This window comes from Somniosus microcephalus, chromosome 29, assembly GCF_052327205.1.
Source record: "Somniosus microcephalus isolate GS21.2 chromosome 29, FLI_Smic_1.0, whole genome shotgun sequence".
Lineage (NCBI taxonomy): Eukaryota > Metazoa > Chordata > Chondrichthyes > Squaliformes > Somniosidae > Somniosus > Somniosus microcephalus.
Window position 1 is genome coordinate 34,408,859 of NC_141015.1, and position 26,211 is coordinate 34,435,069.

At 46.4% G+C, this 26,211-nt stretch overlaps 1 protein-coding gene across 2 annotated transcripts in view; it reads left to right on the forward strand.

The window, feature by feature from the left end:
- LOC147098628 (annexin A4-like) overlaps positions 1-26,211 on the forward strand; it is an 86,571-nt gene that overhangs the window by 29,120 nt on the left and 31,240 nt on the right. Inside the window, exons 2-7 of one of the 2 annotated variants that reach the window (XM_085970568.1) lie at positions 4,684-4,807; positions 7,776-7,861; positions 9,389-9,886; positions 11,223-11,240; positions 16,301-16,388; positions 25,968-26,062. In XM_085970568.1, coding sequence (XP_085826694.1) covers positions 4,693-4,807; positions 7,776-7,861; positions 9,389-9,886; positions 11,223-11,240; positions 16,301-16,388; positions 25,968-26,062 — 900 coding nt within the window. In that variant the 5' untranslated portion in view covers positions 4,684-4,692. The remainder of the gene's footprint in view (positions 1-4,683; positions 4,808-7,775; positions 7,862-9,388; positions 9,887-11,222; positions 11,241-16,300; positions 16,389-25,967; positions 26,063-26,211) is intronic. The other variant, XM_085970569.1, reaches the window with a different exon arrangement.

A 26,211-nucleotide genomic window follows, 5' to 3' on the forward strand; every position in this document is an offset into this window, starting at 1 on the left:
CCACCACACTCGACACACGCCTTTCTTACATCAAGCTTTTGGTTCTTTTTAACTGTTCATAGAAATATAGAAGATAGGAGCAGGAGTAGGCCATTCGGCCCCTTGAGCCTGTTCCGCCATTTAATGAGATCATGGCTGATCATCCAAATTCAGTACCCTATCCCTGCTTTCTCCCCATGTATAGAAACATAGAACTGATTCGACTGATTGGAATTCATACCTGGATGTTTAAACGCACACATTAAAAAAAAAAAAAAAATCTGGCTGTAACTAGACTGCAGGTAGCTTCTTTGTTGATACAGTGGAAGAATTCCATGTGCCCCTTATCAAACATGACACAAAACTCTTATTGTACCAAAAGCAAGGGCGGAATGCGAGCTGAATAAGTGTGAAACCACATGGCACAAAAGCAGCTTTGGTTTTCATGTACCATGTCTATCTTTACCTTCCTCAGACTTCATCAGAGGTGGGGGTTTTTTTTTGCAAGCGTTTACACTTTCAGTTCTGTTTTGAGTTAGTCAGCGTTTTTTATGGTGATCGAGGTAACAATTATTGGGGCTGAGGAATGGAACGTTCTCGCCTCTGACAGCAGAAGCCTTGAAATTACCAGTAACAGACTGGTTAATGTGGGCACCTGACATTCTTCTCCGCACTGTGAGCAGTTCGGGGCACCGCACCTTAGGAAGGGTATATTGCCCTTGGAGGGAGTGCAGCGTAGGTTTACCAGAATGATACCGGGACTTCAAGGGTTAAGTTACGAGGAGAAATTACTGTTTGTGATGTTGATTGAGGGATACATATTAGCCAGGACACCGGGGAGAACTCCCCTGCTCCTCTTCAAAATAGTGCCATGGGATCTTTTACGTCCACCTGAGAGAGCAGATGGGGCCTCAGTTTAACGTCTCATCCGAAAGACGGCACCTCCGACAGTGCGGCACTCCCTCGGCACTGCACTGGGAGTGTCAGCCTAGCTTTATGTGCTCAAGTCCCTGGAGTGGGACTCGAACCCCCAACCTTCTGCCCACCGAGCCACGGCTGACACTTAACCATGTTAAATTGAGGAAAAATGATGACAAAAGTAATGAAAACAGATTTGACTCTTTTTTGCAATCCTGGCACTTGCTGTAAATGATATTCAAAATGCAAATAAATCTTCACTTGGCGTGTTGGGTTGATGTAGAACCAGTAAGAACTATTGGTAAATATTGGTGAGTTAAACAATGAGTGCATTGTAACCAGTTAAACCGGTTATGGTGGTGCTGCACTCGGTTGCCCTATCATCTACTAATGCTTAAATGAATGCAGTGCTCCCATTTGTACTTTATTAACTCGCATTCTTTCTTTTATTTTCCTGACCTTTACACTTGGTTTGCCATGGTAACCAGCTGCCTTTGGCACTCTCTTGTGTTTTGTTAAGTGGCGCATGTGGATTAACCCACACTTGATTTGCAGCTCGGCAACTTCTGCACTGGAGCCCTGGGTCGTGCAGCGGTTTCGCGTACAGCCCTTTCACCGATAATGCGTCTTGTTGTTTGAATCCAGGCCAGCCTGATGGGATGGGAGTCTCTCTCCCTGCTGGCTGTTCAAGAGTTCTGCTTGAGGTGGCTTTAGCTAGACTCCATCCAGTTCCTCGTAAAGAAAGACAGAACTTGCATCTCTATAGCACCTTCCACAACCTCAGGACATCCCAAAGCGCTTTACAGCCAATGAAGTACCTTTGCAGTCTAGTCGCTGTTGTAATGTAGGAAACGGGGCAGCCAAATTTCACACAGCAAGATCCCATAAGTAGCAATGTGATGATGACCAGATAATCGGCTTTCGGGTGTTAGTACAAGCCCAAGGTACAGGACTAAATCCCCTCGAGACTAATTGACACTAAAATGGCAATCTGCCAGTTAAGAAACGTCATTGGGCAGATTAAAGGGAGCGCCAAGCAATGTTCCCGTTAAGGCGCGTTGCCGCACCGTGATCTGGAGCTCCCGTGCAGGCCGCTCAACGGCTTTGCAATGGGAAAAACCGCGCAGGCGCGGAAATTTGAATGGGCCGCGCAGCCCCTTAGAGACCGCGCAACAAAAAAAAAATTTAGAGGGAACGTTGGCTTCAAGTATAATAAGCATCGCCATCGCTGTGTGTTAACCAGCGCAGCAGTCACGTATATAGATTTGGGGCTGGCATCAGGGGCCACTCTGGGATTTGGAGAGGGCACAAGGAAGGCCAACCCATGCTAAAAAGAATTGGGGGTGGGGCGGCGTGGAATGTGTCCCCCTCATTCCATGCTCTTTGTTCCATGGTTGAGGCTGTAATCGCAACATGGCTGACGTAATAAAACTCACTACGCACTTGGTTTGATCATAAAGCAAGGCTTTAATCAACTTGTTTCAGAACATGGAGGTCTAGTTGTACTTCACTAGTTCCTTGTCTTACAAAATGTCCCTGGAAAGCTGGGCCCACGCCCGAGTATTTATACTCCTTGGACGGCGCCACCAGCTGGCCGTCCAGCGTTATTTCATGAGTAGTTTTTTTGATGAATGATGAGATTTATAACAATGGCCTCTCCGTTATCTTTGCGTTATCGTATGTACACCTTATAATCTTCTAGTTACTGCCTGTTATTTGGTTAGGCTGTCGGGGAGGTCCACACTGAAGAAGAGCGCTTCACATCAACAAAACAGTTGTCCTGGAGTCTTGGCATTTAATCAAGATTTCTCCAATCCCCCCTCCTCCAGCTCTGTGGGAAAGTCTGGAGGTTTGGCTCGTTACCAAGTTTCCATCTCTAGTGCTATTGGCAAAATAAAATGCAGGCTGTAATCCGAGCACGTGCGATGCATTTTTATAGACCACAGATTGGCCTCCGCTCCACTCCACTTCGAATGCCTTCAACTTGGGTCCAGACCCTAGCTCAATCCCAGTACGATAGCAAAATACTGCAGATGCTGGAAATCCGAAATAACAACAGAAAATGCTGGAAAAACTCAGCAGGCCAGGCAACATCCGTGGAGAGAAATTAGAGTTGACGTTTTGGGTCAAAACCCTTTATCTAGACTAAAGAGGCACAGGGAATGAAATAGATTAAGAGGCTCGAATTTCGCTCCACGGATGTTGCCTGGCCTCTGCTGAGTTTTTCCAGCATTTTCTGTTGTTATTTCCTAACTCAATCCCAGTTGTTGCGGAAGTGAATCGAATTGAATGGCCGTTCTGCTGCACAAAATGGGCGCAATTCTTGATTCTGTGAGACTTCACTATGTTCTGAGATTACTGCACCTTGTGTAGGGCTAAGCCTGGGAATGACGTTGAGCGATATTTAGCAGTCAAACGCCTCTTGTTAAAAGAGCATACAAAGGAATTTGATCGGAGTGCATTGTGACCAGTTAGACATCACCAACGTGCATTTATATAGCGCCTTTAATGTAGTAAAGCGTCCCAAGGCAGTTCACTGGAGCAATTATCAAACAAAATTTGACACCGAGCCACATAAGGAGGTATTAGGGCAGATGACCAAAAGCTTGGTCAAAGAGATAGGTTTTAAGGAGTGTCTTAAAGGAAGATAGAGAGGTTTACAGAGGGAATTCCAGAGTTTATGGCCTAGGCAACTGAAGGCACAGCCGCCAATGGTGGAGTGATTAATATCGGGGATGCGCAAGAAGCCAGAATTGGAGGTGTAATGATATTGTTGTAGGGTTGTAGGGCTAGAGGAGGTTGGAGATAGGGAGGGGCGAGGCCATGGAGGGATTTGAAAGCCAGGGTGAGAATTTTAAATTTGAGGCTTTGCCAGACAGGGACCCAATGTACGTCAGCAAGTACAGGGGTCATGAGTCAACGGGACTTGGTGCGAGTTAGGATAAGGGCAGTAGAGTTTTGGATGAGTTTAAAGGGGGAGGCCGGCCAGGAGAGTCAAGACTAGAGGTAAGAAAGGCTTGGATGAGGGTTTCAGCAGCAGATGAGCTGAGGCGGTGTGGGGGTGGAAGTAGGCGGTCTTCGAACTGGTGCTGCACTTGCCTGCCCCATCATCTGGTAATGGGCTAATGATGAAGGACTCTCCCACATTTCTTGGCTGCTCTTTATCTGCAGCCACGCTCAGGGTTTCTTGATGCCAGTTTGTGGCTCAGGTAGTCCACCTCGTACTGCTTCCAGCGGTGTCCCTCTCCAGTCCTGCTTCTGTCTCACAGCGTCAGTCAGTGGCTCATTTGGTCGGACTCTCGCCTCCTGAGGCAGAAGGTTGAAGTTTCAAGCACCCCCTGCGAAGACTTGAGCACAAAAATCCAGGCTGACACTCCCAGTGCAGTGCTGAGGGAGTACTGCACTGTCGGAGGTGCCGTCTTTCGGATGAGACGTTAAACTGAGGCCCAGTCTGCTCTCAAGTGGATGTAAAAGATCCCATGGCACTATTTTGAAGAAGAACAAGGGAGTTCTCCCAAGGGTGTCCTGACCAATATTCACCCTTCAACCAACATCACTAAAACAGATTATCTGGTGATTTCTGTCTGTGGGAGCTTGCTGTGCACAAATTGGCTGCTGGGTTTCTTGCATTGAAACAGTAAATGTACTTTAATGGCTTAAAAGCGCTGTGGGACAGCCTGAGGTTGTGAAAGGCGCTATAGAAATGCAAGTTCTCTCTGATGGTTACTGTAGACTTCGCTGTTGCCAAGTTGGTTTTTAAACATCTGAATTTACTTTTCTTTTCAGATTTAGAGGATGAGCTATCCGGGATACCCACCAGCGCAAGGGGGGTACCCACCAGCACCAGGAGGGTACCCACAAGCACCAGGAGGGTACCCGCAAGCACCAGGGGGATACCCGCCAGCACCAGGTACTGTTCGGTTGGCATGGCTCATGCATGTCATGGCTTACTGCGAGCTCTGTCAGACAGCAAGAAGGCCGGATTGAGGGGTCCACCTCGGCTGTTGCTTTGCGATTGTTGCTTTCTCTACCAATTGTTCAATTTGGCTTCTTTCCCGGCTTTAGGTACTCGAAGCCCTAACAGGTTGGGGATTTGTGCCGGTCCTTACAATCATGCACCGTTATAAAAAACCTCCTCCAGGGTGCAGAATTGAAAGGAATTACACATCAAATGGACGGCTTCCAAAATCTCTGCAATACCTTCCCCCGCCCAGCACCCCACAAGGAGCACAGGAGGCCACCCAGCTGGGGACTGAGCTTCCTCACCCCTGAATTAGTTATGCCCTCATTCATTCAAATTACAGCTCTAGATTAAATCAGAAGATGGTTTTCTCTTAAGCGTTCTGTTAAAACAGCTGTAAACCCTAAAAGAGAAGCTGGGTGGCGCCGCCGTCTAGTCAGTTCCTCCAGCACTGCCATCCCTTATTGGACCTGCAGTTTTGATTGAATGCTGAAAGAGCATTTTCTTTCCGCATCAGTACAATGGACTAATTTATCCCAGTCTTTCTAAAAAATCAATGAGCGCTGGTGACGTCCCCCGAGCCTCGAGTTCCTAGTTTGGAGGAGTTGCTGAGTCTGACGTGCTTACACGATTGAAATGCCACACTCTCTCCAAAGGACCCGGTGATTAGTTTTTCTGCCAATTCAGCGTGCTCGTAACTTTAGATAGGTTTGCTAGCCATTCGGCATTTTAAAAAGCTCAGAATTCAGGGATTTCAGCTCTGTTCCATCTCTCCCTGTGCAAATCCCTTCAGGGTGGTTTCTGCCCTGCCAACATTAAGACCATCCTGGTCAAAGTCACCATAAGAACATAAGACGTAGGAGCAGGAGTCGGTCACTTGGCCCCTCGAGCCTGCCCCGCCATTCAATAAGATCATGGCTGATCTGATCTTGGCCTCAACTCCACTTCCCTGCGCACTCCCCATAACCCTTGACTCCCTTATCGTTCAAAAATCTGTCTATCTCCGCCTTAAATATGTTCAATGACCCAGCCTCCACAGCTCTCTGGGGGAGAGAATTCCACAGATTCACGACCCTCTGAGAGAAGAAATTCTTCCTTATTTCTGATCTGAAACTATGCCCCCTAGTTCTAGATTCCCCCACAAGGGGAAACATCCTCTCTGCATCTACCCTGTCAATCCCCTTCAGAATCTTATGTTTCAATAAGATCCGCTCTCAACCTGGTCAAGGACCAAGGACCTCATTTGTGACTGTGCGGTGCGCTACCACTCCTTACCTTGCTCGACCTCGCCATGGCTTTCAACACAATTGGCCATTTCATTCCCCTTCATCATTTTTGATCTGTATTCGAATTCCATCGCCTTGAATATCCCTATCTCTGCATCTCCTCCAGCAATACATCCCAACACATGCCCTTCACCTGTATTCTGATCTCCTTTGCATTCTCCCCCTTCCAGTTCCACATATGTTGACCGAGCCTTGCTCGTCTTGGCATGGAATGCCGGAGCCCTCTCACAACCCTCCCGCCTCAGAACCTACCTCTTTGATCATGCCTCTGGTCACCTTTCCCAGCACCACAACTCGCCATCCGTCATTGGCTCTGTTGTGGAGTATTTTAAACCAACACTCGACACGAGGTTTTCAGATCGATAGTCAAGTTGTCTTTATTACACCGGTGGGGAGACAGTCTGCTCTGTCTTTAGCCAGACTTCTCCAAATTGTTACAGTAAGCCCTACATTTTTATACATTAAAATACACATGGCAGCCTCATGCACAATTCATTCCTGCCACCTGATTGGATCTTTGCCCGCATGCACCTTCACGGATTGGTTACAAATCTTAATGTAAACATGTGTAAGCTGCCTCCTCAATCAATCACTCAAACTGCTGAATGCTGATTAAAAGATACCTTGGAATGTGACCTCGGTAATAAAGCTGTTAAAGGCAGTTGAAACGCTGGACATCCTGTCTCCACTTAATCGGACTTTTTCTCTTCAAAGGTCAGCTATCTTGAACGTATCTTTATAGATGTGGCCTTTCATGTTAGCACCTGTCTTTCTTACACCATTCAGTGAAACTGCCAGCGATGTCCTTTTAACTCTTTCCCCACTGCAGCTCTGTGGAGCAATTTAGGGTGATTTACGATGTTAAAAATGCTACGTAAATGCAGGTGGTTCTAATGTAAAATGTTGTTCAATTCATACACGGGGATCTTTAACGTTCACCGGAGCCTTGGCCTTAGCCAAAAGAAGGCACCGCCAACAGTGTAGCCCTGTATCAGTATTGCACGGCAACAATGCAGCACTCTGTCAGTATTGCATTATGTGTCCAGGTCCTGGAGTGGGGCTTGAAGCCACAGACTTCTGACTCTGCAGTGAGAATGCTACCGATGGCGCCAAGTTGGTTACACTAATATCTCCAGGAAGAATCTGTAACCCTGTTCTGGTGGCTGCTGCAATTTCGAGCAGAATTCCACCAAACTCCATAGTGTAAATGATCTAAGGTCATCTTATGTAAAAACTCCCGCCCCTCGACATCAGAATTGGACTTTGAAGTTGGTGATGAGCAACTCCTTGGAATAAATGATCAGCATAGAGTTTTCTTTCATTTTTTTCAGGCAGTTAATGTAGTACTAACCAGCAAGCTAGGGGAGACGGGTGGCAAGTTGAAGTCGGTTTTGGTACATCATCCTTTGGTTTGAGTGTGATATAAACTGGGTGCACGTGGACTCGCTAACTGTTACTGGTTAACTTATATCCAACTCCCTGACACTTTTATCCCAGATTTTCCAATCCAAAGTACTGTCCAGACTTTGATCAAGTTGGTAGAAACACTGTGTGAAATCTTGGTCACAGTAGTGATCCATGTTTTCTTTTATGGTCCATAACAGTTCTTGTTGCTTCTTGCTCATTTTCAGGTAGTAATCCATGGGGTGCTAATCCAGCTCCATCTATCGGATTGGGTGCTTTTGGAAACATGCCAAATGTGAATTTGGCAGGAATGGTAAGTGCCACTTGTTAACCTATATTTGAATGTGTCTTTGGTATTGTGATATAGACCCAGAACAGGCAAAATACAAATGTGACGGGCCAAAGTTTTTGATCCTTGTATACAATATATCCATGCAGCATCATCCGTATCAATTTCCTGTTGTTTTGTGGAGTTCATCTTCAGTGAACTTTTCTTTGCTTCAATAGTTTTGGGAATATTTTTAATTTCCTCTATGCGGTGAATTCCTGGTCTTGGCTGAGTGGCAGTGGACTCTGAGGGAAAGAGACCAACTCGCGGGGTACAGCAACTCCCTCTCGCACCTCCTAGAGCAGGCTGTCCCCTCACCTTGGCCAGTGTCGCTCTTAAACAGGTCACCTCCTCTCCCTCTCGGCCGTGGTCGCACCTGACCATAGCAGGACTGAAAGAAGGGCAACAAATTAATGAACCGGGGGGGGGGAGCAAGAAGTTGTTTAATGCAAAGTGCTATGCCTTCCTTGAGTTACATAGAATTAAGAAAGACTTGCATTTCTATAGCGCCTTTCATGACCACCGGACGTCTCAAAGCGCTTTACAGCCAATGAAGTACTTTTTGAAGTGGAGTCACTGTTGTAATGTGGGAAACGCGACAGCCAATTTGCGCACAGCAAGCTCCCACAAACAGCAATGACCAGATAATCTGTTTTTGTGATGTTGATTGAGGGATAAATATTGGCCCCAGGACACTGGGGATAACTCCCCTGCTCTTCTTCGAAATAGTGGCCATAGGATCTTTTATGTCCACCTGAGAGAGCAGACGGGGCCTCGGTTTAACATCTCATACGAAAAACGGCACCTCCGACAGTGCAGCACTCCCTCAGCACTGCGCTGGAGTGTCAGCCTAGCTTTGATGTGCTCAAGTCCCTGGGGTGGGACTTGAACCCACAATCTTCTGACTCAGAGGCGAGAGTGCTGCCCACTGAGCCACAGCTGACACTTACAATTACATAGATTATTCAGCACAGAAACTGGCCATTCGGCCCAACCAGTCTGTGCTGGTGTTTATACTCCACACGACGAGTCTCCTCCCATTCCATCGACCTCAGCTCAGCCTTTCATTCCATTATTCATTCCTCGGTCTGCATTTAGAACAGCAACTGCCTCCGTGACAGTGCCACAACTGGCGGGAGGGTGCAGTTACAGCGTGGCAAGGTTACAGAGGCAGCTTCCATTACAAATGTGAACACAGGAATTTCTAATGGTAATGTAAAAAAAAAAATAAGGACAGAATATATTACTTTAAAATGGGGACTGAATTGCCCTGTGAACCTAGCTCTAGTATTTCCCCCCCCCCCCACACCCCAACCTTGATTCCCCTAAAGACATCGCTGTGCTTGTTTTTGACTTCCGCCCCCAACTCGGTGTGCGACACCATGAGAGATTGATGAGTTAGAAATTAAGTCGACTGCATTTTATTTGACTTGAGCAAAATTGGAATGAAGTAAGAATCGAATTGTGGTTTGCCAACCACAAATCCTAATCCTAATTCTGTTATTGTTACAGGCTCAAAACATATCAAGCGCAATGGATGCATACGGTTCTGGAGGGTTTGGAGCACTTCCACAGGGAATGTTTCCACAAGGCCCAGGCAGTCAGCCTGGTGCTCCCTCGTACAATCCAGGATATCCCACAAGCTCTGGCCCTGTTCCAGGTTACCCATCAGGCCCTACTCCAGGATACCCATCAGGCCCTACTCCAGGATACCCATCAGGCCCTACTCCAGGATACCCATCAGGCCCTACTCCAGGATACCCATCAGGCCCTACTCCAGGATACCAGTCAGCCCCTACTGCAGGATACCCGTCAGGCCCTACTGCAGGATACCAGTCAGCCCCTACTGCAGGATACCAGTCAGCCCCTACTGCAGGATACCAGTCAGCCCCTACTGCAGGATACCAGTCAGCCCCTACTGCAGGTTACGGATCTAATCCACCCCAAGACAACTCATCCAACTATGCTTCAGCTGGTTCGACCGTAACGCCCTCCGCGGCACCATTAAAGGTATGGAAGATCGTTCAGTGCATGAATTGAAGTAAACTTGCTCTAAGGTCTTTGCTGCTAAAGTTAACATATGCTAAATTTATTGCTGTTCATTTCTAGGTTTTGTATCTGAACAATTAAAACTAAAGTGATTCACCCAAGCAGCTTACAGCAAAGAGATTCTGGAGTAGTCGAAAGGGGGCCGAAAGGTACAACGTAACTGTGGGCAGGACAGCAGTGGTGGGGCGGGGGTGGGGGGGGGTGGAGATGGGCAGGCAGGCAGGCGTTGAATGTAGTGTGTTGTGGCCATGGATGGGTGTTCCTCTGGAGTTTCGGGGGCCGTGTCACCATTGGTGTCAAGACCCTTATCCAGCCTTGGGTTGCCCCTAGGTGTTTACTGCTAAAGCAGCACTCTGGCAGAATCCCGACACCAGGACTAGGTGCAGGAGTAATCTTCCTGATTCAGCCGACAAGTAACAACAACAACTTGCATTTATATAGCGCCTTTATTGTAGTAAAGCGTCCCAAGGCGGTTTACTGGAGTGATTATCAAACAAAATTTGACCAAGTCACATAAGGAGATATTAGGGCAGATGACCAAAAGCTTGATCAAAGAGGTTGGTTTTAAGGAGCGTCTTAAAGGAGGAAAGAGAGGCGGAGAGGTTTAGGGAGGGAATTCCAGAGCTTACAGCCCAGGCAGCTAAAGGCACGGCCACCAATGATGGAGTGATTAAAATCAGGGATGCGCCAGAGGCCATAATTGGAGGAGCGCAGAGATCTCGGAGGGTTGTAGGAGATTACAGTGATAGGGAGGGGGGCGAGGGCCATGGAGCGATTTGAAAACGAGGATGAGAATGTTGAAATCGAGGCATTGCTTAACCGGGAGCCAATGTTGGTCAGCGAGCACAGGGGCGATGGGTGAATGGGACTTGGTGCGATTATTATCTGTGTGATTATTATCTGGATGGGCTGTTCTCCGTAGTCTGGGCATCATTGCTGCCCTTTCAGGAGAAGTCAAGTTTACTGCCTTTTTTTTAGATTTAAGTCAATCAACATTTTATTTCATTCACAAACCATCATTGCAGCCCCTGTTACAATGGTCCTGAGGTGATGGCCGAAAGCCCTTGTGCATTCATAGTTCATACCTCTATTCTGTTTCACACTCGTGCTTAGCAGGATTGTTGTGGATGAGAGAGCTTTGAGTGTGTGAGTGAGCAGGGCTCCAGTTCAACTTAGCTCAATGATGACTCGTGTTGCTTAAGAAAATGGCTGCCCGCCTACATGGCAGGTTGCTTAAGAAGGTGGAAAATAGCCTCATTTTACTATTTTAAAATGTTGCTTGGCCTTTTACACCCAGGTTGACTCAGCATTCGAGGTAAGCGTTACAGATGTGCCTTTTTGAGTTCTTTCCCTCCGGTAACTGCATGCGATGCTGTGCTAGATCAATGACCTTTGTAAGAACATAAGATATGGGCTCCTCGAGCCTGCTCCGCCATTCAAAAGATCATCGACCTCAACTCCATCTTCCCGCCCTATCCCCATATCCTTGGTTCCCTTAGTATCCAAAAATCTTTCCTGAAGATAGGTACCCTCAGCTAATTCTATGGGTGTTACAGTACAATAAATATCTGAAAGATTCCTCTTTTCAACTAACCTGTTGGATGATGTCAGTACAGAAAAGATGGGTTGGGCAGTGGGGGTACAAAATAACCTCTGATTTGCTGCACTCCAGATACTCCTCCTAGATGGCCCAATTCAGATTCAGATTCAGATTAGATTTATTTGCCATATGTAACAAGTGCAATGGAATGCTTGTTCCCCGTAGGGACGCGTCAGCTACACATACAGCGCCGCGTTCAGAGTCAATACAATGGCTTCCCGTGGCAGTGGGAGCACGATGTCCCTCAGCCGCTCCGTCCTCCTCTTCACCGCGGCCTCCTCCTCCTCACTGTTGCCGGCTCCACGTGTGGTGGCCTGCTTCTCCCGCTCTGGCCACCATGCCCGGCTCCCATCCGGACTGCGAGTTACCCGAAATGGAGCTGCCAGCCGACGTGCTGCAGCGTGTCGTGAGTCTGCTGCTGCTGCTCGTTGCGCTGCGCTCCTCCGCCCGACTCGCCGAATTTGAGGTGTTTAAGATGATTAAAGGAGTTGATAGGGTAAATGGAGAGAAACGATTTCATCTGGTGGGGGAGTCCAGAACAAGGGGGCATAACCTTCTGCTGGATCTGCACAAACTCTCCACTGGGAACGCCGACCCTCATTTGTGTGAATTCCTGGAGACCCACTATCTGGATGAACAAGTGAAGATGATCAAGAAGCTTGGAGATCCCATCACCAAGTTGAAGAGACTGGGACCCCTGCCTTGTAGGCAATGATGGCTTGTGACTTTGTACAAAGAGCCGAGGCTTGAGCTCTGTAAATGTCATTAACTGTAAATAAAATGTACAAATTTTAAAATAAAAAAATTAATTAAAAAAAAAAAAAAGGGGGTGTAACCTTAAAATTAGAGCCAGGCCGTTCAGGGGCGATGTCGGGAAGCACTTCTTCATACAAAGGCTAGTGGAAATCTGGAACTCGCCCCCAAAAAGCTGATGAGGCTGGGGGAGGGGTCAATTGAAAATTTCGAAACTCAGATTGATAGATTTGTGCTAGGCAAATGCATTAAGGGATATGGAACCAAGGTGGCTAAATGGAGTGAAGATACAGATCAGCCAGGATCTAATTGAATGGCGCAACAGGTTCGAGGGGCTGAATGGCCTCCTCCTGTTCCTCTAATAGACGTCCACTGCTTAGACTGCACTGTAGCAGCAGCTGGACTGGGAAGAATGACACTGAATGAATGACCTGTGTGGGGAATTTTAATTTAAATCATCGAGCCTTTCCAGTGGCTCAGATGTTGGAAGCATTGCTTGGAATAATAACTCCTCCTAACAAACCAGAAAGCTCCCAGTGTCGATCCCCACTCTTTGATTTATTGGGTTGGCAGCAAAGATATCACAATTTCCCCCATGGCCAACCAGGTTGCCGTCCAGTGACATCTGCTGTAAGTGTGTGAACGTCGGGCCAGGGCCGAATGGGGCTCTGCTGTGAAGACCCCCGCAGTCAAATAGCTTTCCATTACTCACTGCCTGAGTTCAAACCTGAAGAACGGTCACTTGTGTGAAGTTCTGGATGCTGCCGGTTCCTAAAAGAACTTTACGACAGCGCAAGTCAGTGTGTTGAGAAGAGAAAAAACGGGAGCAAAAAGTCAACCTTTCTTTCTCAAAACGCTTGTTTCATTTTCAACCGTCCTTGATCTAGAAGAGAATGTGTTTTGCTGCACGTGATCCTAACCAGCATACTGATTGAGGCATTTGTGTGGAAAGCATTCAGATTTTTTTTTAAACCCAGTATATATCAATGTTTGTATATGAAATCGGATTTGATTCCCTTTTTTTGTATCACTGGATCCAAACTTCAGCTTATCCAAACTCAGTTTTCATCTATATTTATCGATAAATATAGAAATCGCTGTCACTCTCTGGCGCTCTCTCTCTCTGGCTCTCTCTCTCTCTCTCTCTCTGGCTGTATCTCTCTCTCTCTCTCTCTCTCTGGCTGTGTCTATCTCTCTCTCTGGCTGTGTCTATCTCTCTCTGGCTGTCTATCTTTCTCTGGCTCTCGCTCTCTGGCTCTGGCTCTCGCTCTCTGGCCCTCGCTCTCTCGCTCTCTCGCGCTCTCGGGCTCTCGCGCTCTCGCGCTCTCTTTCTTTCTCTCTTTCTCTCTTTCTGTCTCTCTTTCTTTCTGTCTCTCTTTCTTTCTGTCTCTCTTTCTCTCTTTCTCTCGCTGTCTCCTCTCTCTCTCTCCTCTCGCTCCTCTCGCTCCTCTCTCTCCTCTCTCTCTCTGGCTGTCTCTCTCTCTCAGAGAATGGTGTTAAAAACCTAAATCTGGATGTAGCCCTGATGGTCAAGTAGGTTTATCCAGTGAGTAATTCAACCATACAGACTAGGAAGGTTCCTTGGTCTATGTTGGGTTAAACGATCTCAGCCAGGGTGGCCATAAGGTGGGAGATGGGGCAATTGTCCCTGGAAACAGAAGAGGGACAATTGAACAGGCTTCCGCTGCACCTCCTCCCTAACCGGAGACCCCTGCTGGAAGTGTGCACATGCGGATGTCATACGAGAACAGGATTGGACTGGGCTGTGAGGCCGGTGTTCCTAATGACTAATGGGGGGGGGAGCTGTTGACTGGCACATGTGGAACTGTACCCTGGGATGGAGGAGATGCTTTCAGGAGTGAATAATATCGGGAGGGTGGGAGGTGGGGGACAAAACAAATGCCCTAAACTGACAGTGCCATCAACGTGTGTCCGAAAGCAAAACAAAAACTGCCCACTCCACTTTTTAAAGAAAAGATTAAGGCTAAAGGGATCAAGGGATATGGGGAGAAGGCAGGGACAGGGTACTGAATTGGGATGATCAGCCATGATCTCATTAAATAGCAGAACCGGCTCGAGGGGCCGAATGGCCTACTCCTGCTCCTATCTTCTATGTTTCTATGTAAGTGTTTAAGCTTAAAATTGAAAGATTTATCAGTTGACATTATTTAAGAAAAATAAGACGTTTGGCTGCATGCGACACTGATGTGTGGTGTTCCGGCTTATTGTGGCACTGCTCCGTGCATGTTGGCTGTCGGTGGCACTTGAGCCCCAATGAATGATTACCCTCTCGGGCAGTGTTCCCTGTAATTTTTTTTGGCCCAATCAAAATTCCACGCCTGCGGTTTTTTCAATTTAAAAGCCGGCTCACTGGCTGCGTGGGACCCTTAGAGTGCTGCGCAGCTTAAAGGGAACATTTAACTCCAGTAATCACAGCATTTATTGAGTATAATGCTTCAGGCTTTCCAAGACATTCTCGGTTACTTTATAAAATTTATAAAATTAGTTGACTGGGGTGGGGGGGAGAAAAGATTCTATTTTTTTTGTGTGTGTGAGAAATACCATTAAATCTGATTGCTCTGGCTCCCTTGGTAGATTAGTAAGCTTACCCATGAGCAGCTGAGCCTTACAGACCAGAGGTCCCAGGTTCAATCCGTGGTCCGGGCTGTGATAGCTGATGACAGCACGAGGGTAGTACTGCCCCAGATTAGGAATTTGAAAAATGCACAAGAGTTCCTGCTCTTGACCACTGCCTGACGACCCCTGCTGATGTACGTGGGCGGACAATGGGGTACGACGACATTGGGGGTCAGCTGTGATGGCCCCTGTGGTCAAATAGCTTGCTCAGTACTGACCGTCTGAGCGGATGCATGGAGAGTAGCCACTTGGGTATCTAGTGGTGCTTCTTTCACCCTATCTCATCACTGCCTTCAGTATATGATGACAGGCTGAGATGAAGTAAGGTGGGAGGAGGCTCGAGTGGAGTATAAACACTGGCATAGCCGAATGGCCTGTTCCTGTGCTGTAAATTCTATGTATTGGAGCGGAGAACACTAGTGAGGGGAAATCAAAAATCTATCTTATAAGAATTAGTTGAATAAAGGTGACTAATGGCTGGATTTTGATTCTTGTTACTAATCAGTCGATTAAATCTTCTCTTTCTGTATGAGGTTACTGCACTATAACAACAACAACAATTTAGATTTATATAGTGTCTTAAACGCAATAAAATGTCCCAATAGATAGGGCGAGATTCAAGGCTGAGCTTCGCCAGCGCTCTGAGGTAGCGCCTCGCTCCTCGGCCTTTGCGCCTTAAGACAGGTGTGAAGCGCCTGATTTAGCGCTCCAATCACCTCCAGGGGCGATTGAAGCCAAGTTTGCAGTCGGAGGCAGTAATTAGCGCCAGGCGCTAAACTTTGCGCACGGCCGATAATTGCGCCCCAAACGGGGCGATACCGAATGTCTTCCCCCTAGGTTTTTAAAAAGTCTAAAGTAAATAAAGCAAACATGATTTTGTGTGAATTGTCCCTCTTGCCCCTGTTCGCCTTCTCGCATTTTAGAACTCTTTAAGCGCTCTCTGCAATACTTTTCATGCCTAAGTACATAAGCTAATTTAAGTCAATCCCACCATTGTGCCAGAACCGTTTGTAACATGTTGATCACAAAAGCTCTATGTTTGTTTGGGTACAGAACTGAGTTAAGTAAAGCTTTAGTTAGTGAGTGGGTGCTTTCATCTGCTGAAGATCCCCATTCTGAATTTGGAAACTGTACATCCTTACATTGCAATGGCTGTTCATGCGTGAATTTGCGATGAGCCTAAAATAAATTTGAGGTGCTTAAGCCGTAGTACAGCAGATGACAGCGAAGTGATGCGAGCAGCACTTGGCGTCGATGTCGTCATCCGGTTGCCTGCCCACCACCTTGGCTGGAAAAGCAATGGCCGCCTGGCCGGGACCCGAAGAGGAATAATTCTCTCCTGCTTTTGAACTGTTTATCTGACATAAATATTTTGTGATCTTTAGCCTGTGAACCGGGGGACTGTAAGGAAAGCTGCAGGATTTGATGCGCTGAGGGATGCTGAAGTCCTAAGGAAAGCTATGAAAGGATTTGGTGAGTAAATTCGGAAGTGCATCGCTGTTCTTTTTTTTAAAAAAAAACACTAACGTAATAACTCACTATGCACTTGGTTCGAGTATAAAGCAAGGCTTTAATCAACTTGTTTCAGAACATGGAGGTCTAGTTGTACTTCACTAGTTCCTGTCTTACAAAATGTCCCTGAAAAGCTGGGCCCATGCCTGAGTATTTATACTCCTTGGACGGCGCCACCAGCTGGCCGTCCAGTGTTGTTTCATGAGTAGTTTCTTTATGATGATGAGATTTATAATAAAAAACGTTTTCTCATCTTGCGAGAAGCTGAGTGGAATGACTGACTGCTCAGTATTTGCATTCGTGTCTCTGGGCTGGGGAGGAGAAGGCATCAGACATGGTTCCTCCTCCTCATTGCTTTTTAGTGACCCCCTGCTGCAAAGAGCACATGTGTGGACATTGGGTTAGGTGTGATGCCTTCCACTGTTGAACAACTGCCCATACTTGCTGTTTAAGAAAGAACTTGCGTTTATAATGTGCATTATCACGCCTGTCCTGTTCCAAGATACTTTGGGGTAAAAATTAGGTAGCGCCCCCGCGGCCGATTTTCCCAGGTAGTGCCCCGAGAGGGAGGAGGGGGCGCTACTGGAAGCAGCCCGCGTCCCACTTGGGGCGCTGCGAGCCAATATCGTGGCGCTACGTGCCATAGTGCCACGCGGTACTGCAGGCCTTCCTCCCCTTATTAAAGGGGAGGGGCCTGACGCAGCGCGTCCCGCCGCCCAGCTGGGTCACCAGGGATCGGGAGTGCCGGCAAACGAGCCCGGCACTCGAAGTGCCAGGCTCACAGGGAGAGCAGCCGGCACCCCGCGGGGAGTCGGGGGGTGGGGGGGGGGGGGGCGCTTCACGGGGGCCGGGGATAGCAACGGGGGCAGGTGCTGGTAGGCGGCCAGCAGCAAAAATGGCCGCCTGCCACTTCCCCTTTAACTAGCGCCGCCCAGCCGCAGGTAGGCACCCCTGACCCCGGCGGACATGGCGTCTGGCGGTAAGTCGGGGGCACTACCCAATATTACAGCCAGGGCGCTGCGTACGGTGATGACGTCGTCGCCACATGGCGCTAACGGTTAGCGCCGCCGCTAACCTCCCGCTGAATTTCGCGGGAGGCGTTAGAGGCACCGCGCCCAGGCGCTAGTTGATTTGTGCCCCCTTAGCGCCCTCTTAGGGCTGCGAATTTAGCCCCCTTTATCTATAATGATTTGTGTTGAAGAGCACGCGCTGTTGTTATCGAGCTCAACAAGGCAGCCATTCTATGTATAGCAATGTCCCACAATGAGGGGAGTGATGGGTCTTTTTTTTGGTGGTGGTGTTTAAGGGAAAAATGTTGGCCAGGATACCGAGAAAACACTGCTCTTCAAGAGAGGAGAGAAAGGAGAAAGACTTGGCATTTACGTAGCGCCTTTCACACAGAGATTACACAAACTAGGATTGTATTCCCAAAATTTGGACGGTTAAGGGGTGATCTGAGCGAAGTTTTCAAGATATTAAGAGGAACAGATGGGGTAGATAGAGAGAAACTATTTCCGCTGGCTGGGGAATCTCGGACTAGGGGGCAGAGTCTAAAAATTAGAGCCAGACCTTTCAGGAGTGAAATGAGGAAACACTCCACACACACAGGGTGGTAAAAGTTTGGAACTCTCTTCCACAAATGTCAATTGATAATTTTAAATCGGAGATTGATAGATTTTTGTTAACTAATGGTATTAAGGGATATGGGCCAAAGGCGGGTATATGGAGTTAGGTCACAGATCAGCCATGTTCTCATTGAATGGCGGAACAGGCTCGAGGGGCTGAATGGTCTCCTCCCGTTCCCATGTTTCTCAGTGCTATTTTAACAAAGGCTTCGGCCCATTAAAAATAATCTCCAGCTGACACATTCTTACATTTGTCATGTTATGATGCAGCGTGATTTCAAGGCACCTGTGTCAAGCACTCCCCAGATCAGGTGCCGGTCAAAAGCAGCGTCGAGCTTCTGCTACCCTGTCCTGACAACACGCCTTAACCTCGGCCTCAGGAAAAAATATCCCTTCCTGTTTCTGTGTGAGATTTCGACTTGTCCTCCCCACCCCCCTCCCCACCCCCACCCCCACCCCCTGCCGACCAACCACACTTAACATAAGGATTAGGAGCAGGAGTAGGCCATACGGCCTTTCGAGCTTACTCCACCATTCAATAAAATCATGGCTGATCATCGACCTCAACTCCACTTTCCCACCTGATTCCCCGTATCAATGATTCACCTCGAGTCCAAAAATCTATCATAACATAAGGATTAGGAGCAGGAGTAGGCCATACGACCCCTCGAGCCTGCTCCGTCATTCAATAAGATCATGGCTGATCATTGACGTCAACTCCACTTTCCTGCCCGATCTCCATATCCCTTGATTCCCCTAGAGTCCAAAAATCTATCGATCTATCTCCGCCTTGAATATTCTCAAAGACTTGGCATTCCCAGCCCTCTGGGGTAGGGAATTCCAAAGATTCACCACCCTCTGAGTGAGGAAATTCCTCCTCATCTCGGTCTTAAATGGCCGACCCCTTATCCTGAAACTATGCCCCTCCTAGTTCTAGACACTCCTCCTCCTCTCCATCTCAGATACTTGTGTATCTTCCAAGTAACGCCATCAACTTGTACTGAATTGTGGGCAGTTTCAGGATTTGTCCCTATTGAGACTGAGAGCTCAATTGGAATAAAACACTGAACCAATAGGGAGAGATGGGCCTTCATCAACATTCCTGCTGGGCCACAGTGGTCTGGAGGTCCCGCGCGGGCCGCTCACTGGCTTTTCAGTGGAAGAAACCGTGCATGCGTGAAAAATTGAATGGGCTGCGCAGCGAACTAAAGGGACCACGCACGGGGGAAAAAAAACATTGGCTGGGTACATTGGCCTTCATCCTATCAGATTAGGCTGCATTTGAACACGGGGCCTAGAGATAAATGATGCTGAGTGTTGGCCGCTGCGCCACATTCCCCTTATTTTAGCATTTTTACAAAGTAATACTTTGTATTACCAGCACAGAAAGGGGCCACTCACCCAACTGGTCCGTGCCGGTGTTTATGCTCCACACGAGCCTCCTCCCCCACCTTCCTCATCTAATTCCATCAACATATCCCGCTATTCCTTTCTCCCTCATGTGCTGTCGAGCTTCTCCTTAAATGCATCTTTGCTATTTGTCTTAACTACTTCATGTGGTAGCGTGTTCCACTCTCTGGGTGAAGAAGTTTCTCCTGAATTCCCTATTGGGTTTATTATTGACTATCTTATATTGATGACCCCTAGTTCTGGTCTTGCCTAAAGTGGAAACCTCTTCTCTACGTCTACCCTATCGAACCCTTTCATAAGCTTGATGACCTCTATCAGGTCAGCCCATCAGTCTTCTCTTTTCTAGAGAAAAGTGCCCCAGCCTGTTCAATCTTTCCTGATCGTTATAACCTCTCCGTTCTGGTATCATTCTAGTAAATCTTTTTTGCACCTTCTCCAGTGCCTCTTTTTATCCTTTTTATGATATGGAGACCAGAATTGTTCACAGTGCTCCAAGTGTGGTCTAACCAAGGTCCTCTGCAAGTTTAACATAACTTCTCTGCTTTTTCAATTCTAACCCTCTAGAAAGGAAATCCAGTGCGTTGTTTGCTTTTTGTATGGCCTTATTAACCTGCGTCGCTACTTTCAATGATCTGTGTATCTGTACCCTCCGATCCCTCTGTTCCCCTACCCCAATTGGACACTTATTTCCCAAGGAGTATGTTGCCTCCTTATTCTTCCTACCAAAATGTATTGCCTCGCACTTAATCTATGTTGAAGTTCATTTGCCAATTGCACGTCCATTCTGCAAGTTTATCAATGTCTTCCTGTACTTTGTCACCGTCCTTCTTCAGTATTAACTACACCCCCCAGTTTGGTGTCATCCACAAATTTTTGAACTTTTATTGTCCTTGCGATTCCCGAGTCCAAATGGTTTATGTAAATGGTGAACAACAGTGGACCGATTCTTCTGGAACACCACTTCCCACCGTTTGCCAATCCGAGTAACTACCGTTAACCCCAAGAGTCCAAAAATCTATCGATCTCAGCCTTGAATATACTCAAAGACTCAGCATCCACAGCCCTCTGGGGCAGAGAATTCCAAAGATTCACAATCCTCTGAGTGAAGAAATTCCTCCTCATCTCAGTCTAAAATGCCGACCCCTTATCCTGAGACTATGCCCCCTAGTTCTAGACTCTCCAGCCAGGGGAAACAACCTCTCAGCATCTACCCTGTCAATCCCCTTCAGAATCTTGTATGTTTCAATGAGGTCACCTCTCATTCTTCTAAACTCAGAGTATAGGCTCAATCTTTCCTCATAGGATCATATAAATGCAAGTCTTTCTTTTTATTTCATTTTTCCCCCATCCGCCGTATTTTGCTTTTGAGCTACATAGTGACAATACTACCCCAAAATGCATCAAACAAACATGGTGAATATAAAAGTTCCTACAGACCACAAGGCTGTAGTTGAAAGGTTTCAATTTTGTCAGCTCCACCCTAAGGTCAGACAACTGAAAATCATTGAGAGCTGTTGGAAATGATATCCACAAAGTTATGGTGATCTTTTCTTGTATTACACTGGGTCAATTTTGCGAGGCCCCGTGCTTGCCACCAGGGCTTCTAGGGAAATTGGCAGCCGTACAAATTACCCCATTATAGGGTTGTCATTGGAGAGTTACTGTACTTGCATTTACTGCGGACTGCATGACCATAAGCAGCTCAGTCGATGGGTATTTCTGATGGGTAATTCTCCTGGGATTTATGAAAGAGAATGTCTTTTAATCTAAAGTTTGTTCAACTCAGTTAACAGCATTACAGGAGACACCATCTTAGAGATCCATCTAAAACTAAACTAAACTGCTTGTCTCTCACATGCCCTCTGCTGGTCAGGCATAAATAATCAATACCTGCAAATATGCTGGTAAAGCATCATAATCAAACAGGCAAATACCATCACTATTTGCTGATATCATTACATCTCCCTTTCTTAAAACAAAAGTATTTTACTTTTATCTAACAACATGTTTTCTTTGTATTAATCTGCATTTTAACTAACACTTAATGAACTTTCATTATCATTATCAAGGTTTTTTAACCTTGTTTTGTGTGTTCACATGAAATATGTAAATACACTAGAACTTGAAGAAAGAATAAGATAACATTACTTCCTTCTATAACAAGAGTCCTTAAACTTGCTCAATGAGTCTCTCAGGAGGCTTCACGTGTCTTGAGGATTTTCTGATTGATTGTCCTTGAATCTGAATTGTTGCCTCAGATGATGGTTTCTCAGCTGTGTGATCAGGTTGTTCAACAGTATCAGTCTTTTGACTTGCTGTGGCTGGTCCCATGAGAAGATCTCGACGATTTCTTCGCAGAACAGCACCCTCATCTGTCTGAATGGTGTATGATCTTGGTTGAACTTCACTCAGGACAGTTCCCTTCTGAGTCCATATGTTTGTTTTGTCTTTGAACCTTACTTGGTCACCAGTGTGGAGTTCAGGTAGGTTTTGTGTTCCTCTGTCATAGTAGTACTTTTGCTTTTCTTTCTGTTGTTCTTTGAACTTCCTCACTTTCTCCCCCTCTTTTGTTTTCAGGAGGTTCTCCGGGATGGGTAGGTTTGACCTTAGCAGACGTCCCATAAGGAGTTGGGCTGGTGACATACCACACTCGAGCAGCGTTGTGCGGTATACAAGCATGCTCTGGTAGAAGTCAGTTCCACTGTCTTTTGCCTTGTACATCAGTCTTTTCATTGTCTGGACCGATTTTTCCACTAGTCCATTGGACTGTGGAAAGTGAGGACTTGACGTTGTGTGGACAAAGTCCCACTCTTTGGCAAAGTGTCGGAAACTTGCATTGTAAAACTGGGGTCCGTTGTCTGTGAAGACCTCGCTTGCCACGCCATGTCTGGAGAATATGACTTTCATACATGTTATCACAGCATCTGCAGTGGTGGTGTACAGTCTACAAACCTCTGGATACAGGGAGTAATAGTCTGTGACTACAAGATAGTCCTTCCCTTGACATACGAATAGGTCAGCGCCTACCTTCTGGTAAGGTCTGTCTGGCGCTGGGTGTGGCTTTAGTGGTTCTACCGGATTGCTTGCTCGATATTTCAGGCATATTGTGCAGTTTGACACCTCATTTGTCACATCTTGGTTGATTCGTGGCCAGTACATCACCTCTCGTGCTCTTCTCTTACACTTTTCGATTCCCAGATGTCCTCCATGGATCCTTTTTAGCATCTCTTTTCTCAGACTCTTTGGGTTAACTATTTTACTTCCTTTGTAGATGATGTCTTCGACCACTGATAGTTCCGCCCTGCAGTTCCAGTACTCTGCCATGTCAGGTGAGCAGTCTTGCTTCATGTTGGGCCACCCATCCAAGATGCTTTTCCTCAGTCGTCTCATTGTTTCATCTTTGTTTGTCTCAGTCTTTATGAGCTCCATTTTTGCATCTGCTATGGGCAGTGCGCTTGTGATCATGTCCACGTAGGCGTTCACTTTTTCATCCATTTTGGTGTTTGCGGGCTCACTTGGGTCAACAGCTCTGGACAACGTGTCTGCTGTATACATCAGCTTACCCGGTGTGTACGCAACATTCAGTGTATAGCGTTGCAGCCTGATCATCATTCTTTGTATTCTAAGCGGACAGCTATTTAGTGGCTTTTGGAACAATGCAATCAAGGGCTTATGGTCAGTCTCTACACTGATTGCTTGTCCTGACACAAACTGGTGAAATCTTTCACAGGCGTATGTGATGCTGAGCAGCTCCTTTTCTATTTGAGCATATCGCGTCTCCGCGTCTGTCATTGAGCGCGATGCATATGCAATAGGTTGCCAGTAGTCATATTTTTGCAGAAGAACGGCACCGAGCCCACTCTGTGATGCATCTGATGATATCTTGATGGGTCTCGCTGGGTCATAAAACCTCAGAACTGGTTCCTCTGTGAGCAGTTTCTTTAGATCGCTCCATGACTTCTCATGCTCATGATTCCATTCCCATTCTATGTTCTTTTCAGTTAGTCTTCTCAGTGGCGCCATCTTTTCTGAGAGGTTGGATATGAATTTACCCATATAGTTGATCATTCCATTAAACCTCTGCACGTCCTTTTTGCATTGTGGCTTTGGCATATTCTCAATGGCGAACACCTTTCTGGGATCTGGTCTGATGCCCTCACTGCTAAGGATATCTCCCACGAATGTCAGTTCTGTCACCCCTAGCTGGCATTTCTCTCTATTCAGCTTCAGGTTTGTTTTCCTTGTTGCTTCCAGCACTTTTTTCAGTCTCTCGTCATGCTCAGTTCTCGTGGTTCCCCATAATATGATGTCATCCATTGATGTATCAACTCCCTCCAGGTGCTCATAGATCATATGGATAGTTTTGTGATACACTTCAGGAGCTGAGGCAATGCCAAATGGTAACCTTAGGAATCTGTATCTGCCAAATGGACTGTTGAACGTGCACAGTTTTGAACTTGCCTCGTCCAATTTCATCTGCCAAAATCCTGATGATGCATCTAACTTGCTGAAATACTTTGCATTTGCAAACTGTGACATGATTTCCTCACATGTAGGAAGCTTGAAGTGCTCTCTCTTTATTGCTCTGTTTAGATCTCTTGGATCCAGGCAAATTCTGAGCTTTCCATTTTTGTCCACAACGACGAGGGAACTCACCCACTCAGTTGGCTCATCTATTTTCTGAATCACGTTCAGGCTTTCCATCCTGTCCAACTCTGCCTTCAGTGGCTTTTGAAGAGCAAACGGAACTTTTCTGCATGGATGTATGACCGTTGGCATACTTTTATCTACCCTGATCGTGTGTTTTCCTGGAAGGCAGCCTAGACCCTGAAATAGGTCGTTGTACTCTTTCATGAGTTCATCATAGACTGTCTCTCCTTCGCTTTCCACAACGAGGACTCTCTTTACCAGGTTCAGTCTCTCTCAGGCTTTTAAACCTAGTATGGCCTGCACATCCTTTGGCACCACGATTAATGCTAGCGTGTGCTCTCTGTCCTTGTGTGTTACTTTGACAATGCATCTTCCTTTCACTGGTATATCAGTACCTGAGTATCCTGTCACTTTCACTTTTATTCCATGTATTTTTGGTCTGGGTCTAATTTTCTTAAAATCAGTCTCTGATATCACATTAACCTGTGCTCCAGTATCCAATTTAAATGGAATGTGTATGTCATTCACTTTTAGTGTCAACATCCAGTCTCTTTTTTCTTTTTTGTTTTCAGACACAACATCTACATAGAACTCCTCTATCTCGCTTTCATCTACTGTATGGACCTTGCTTTGTTGCGCTTGGTTCTTACAGCAACGGGCATAATGGTTGTTTTTGTTGCAACTATTGCATGTTTTACCATATGCTGGACACTTTTTTGGTGGATGCTGTGTACCGCATCGACTACATGACTTTCGATTGTCCCTTTCATTTTTGTTTGCTGGCCACGCCTCTTTTTTCACATTGGCGCTCTTTTTGTTAAACGGTTTGTGTCTGTTCTTTCTCACTGCATCCACGTTGCAGCTACTGTCACTGAACAGCTCCTTTGCCTGCAACTTCACAGTCTCTGTAGCCCTACACAGTGCTATGGCTTTTCCCAGGTCTAGATCTTGCTCTCTTAGCAGTCTTGCCCTTAGACCATTATCTGGAATTCCACACACCAGTCTGTCTTTTATCAGCGAGTTTGTGAGTCCCCCAAATTCACACGATTTGCTTCTGTTTCTCAGTTCAGTCACATACTGATCAATAGTCTCTCCCGTTTTCTGTACACATGTGAAAAATCTGTGCCTCTCAAACGTCACGTTACGTTTAGGTATGCAGTAGGCCTCAAACTGTTCCATTATTTTATCCAACTTCATTTTGTTTCCATCAGCAGCGAATGTGAAGTTATTATACACCTCCAGCGCTTCATCACCCACGACATGTAAGAACACTGACGCTTTCATTTTATCACTTTTCTCGTCAGCTCCGATTGCTGATAAATACAACTCCAAACGTTGTTTGAACCTTCTCCAATTTTCAGCCACATTACCTGTCAACTGAAGCTTCGCCGGTGGGTGTAAACCTTCCATTTTTTCACTTCGTTAGCTATTCTCCCATGGTAAGTAACGATGTTCTCTTTTGGCTTGCTAATATGTGGAGAGCTGATTTAACTTCAGATTTTTCTCTTCATCTCTTTCAATCCCACTTCTGACACCATGTATCGATTTGTATGTGGGTTCAATGACGAGACATTTATGAAAGAGAGTGACTTTTTACCTAAAGTTTGTTCAACTCAGTTAACAGCATTACAGGAGACACCATCTTGGAGATCCATCTAAAACGAAACTAAAACTAAACTAAACTGCTTGTCTCTCACATGCCCTCTGCTGGTCAGGCATAAATAATCAATACCTGCAAATATGCTGGTAAGGCATCATAATCAAACAGGCAAATACCATCACTATTTGCTGATATCATTACAATGGGGTTGTTGGTGCAGGACCCGCTCTTGATTTTGAACTCTTCTCTTCATAGGCACGAATGAACAAGCCATCATTGATGTTGTTGCTCAACGTTCAAATGAGCAGAGGCAGCAGATTGTCCTGTCCTTTAAAACGGCCTACGGGAAGGCAAGTATCTCTGATGATCACTGTGTGGTTGAAACCCAAGGTCTTTGTTTTATCCTTTCTCGCTTTGAGAGGCATTCCGTCCAGAAAACTCACTGTTGCTCCCACAGTGGATGGCGAAGGCAAGACCACCGCCAATCCTGCATTGGATC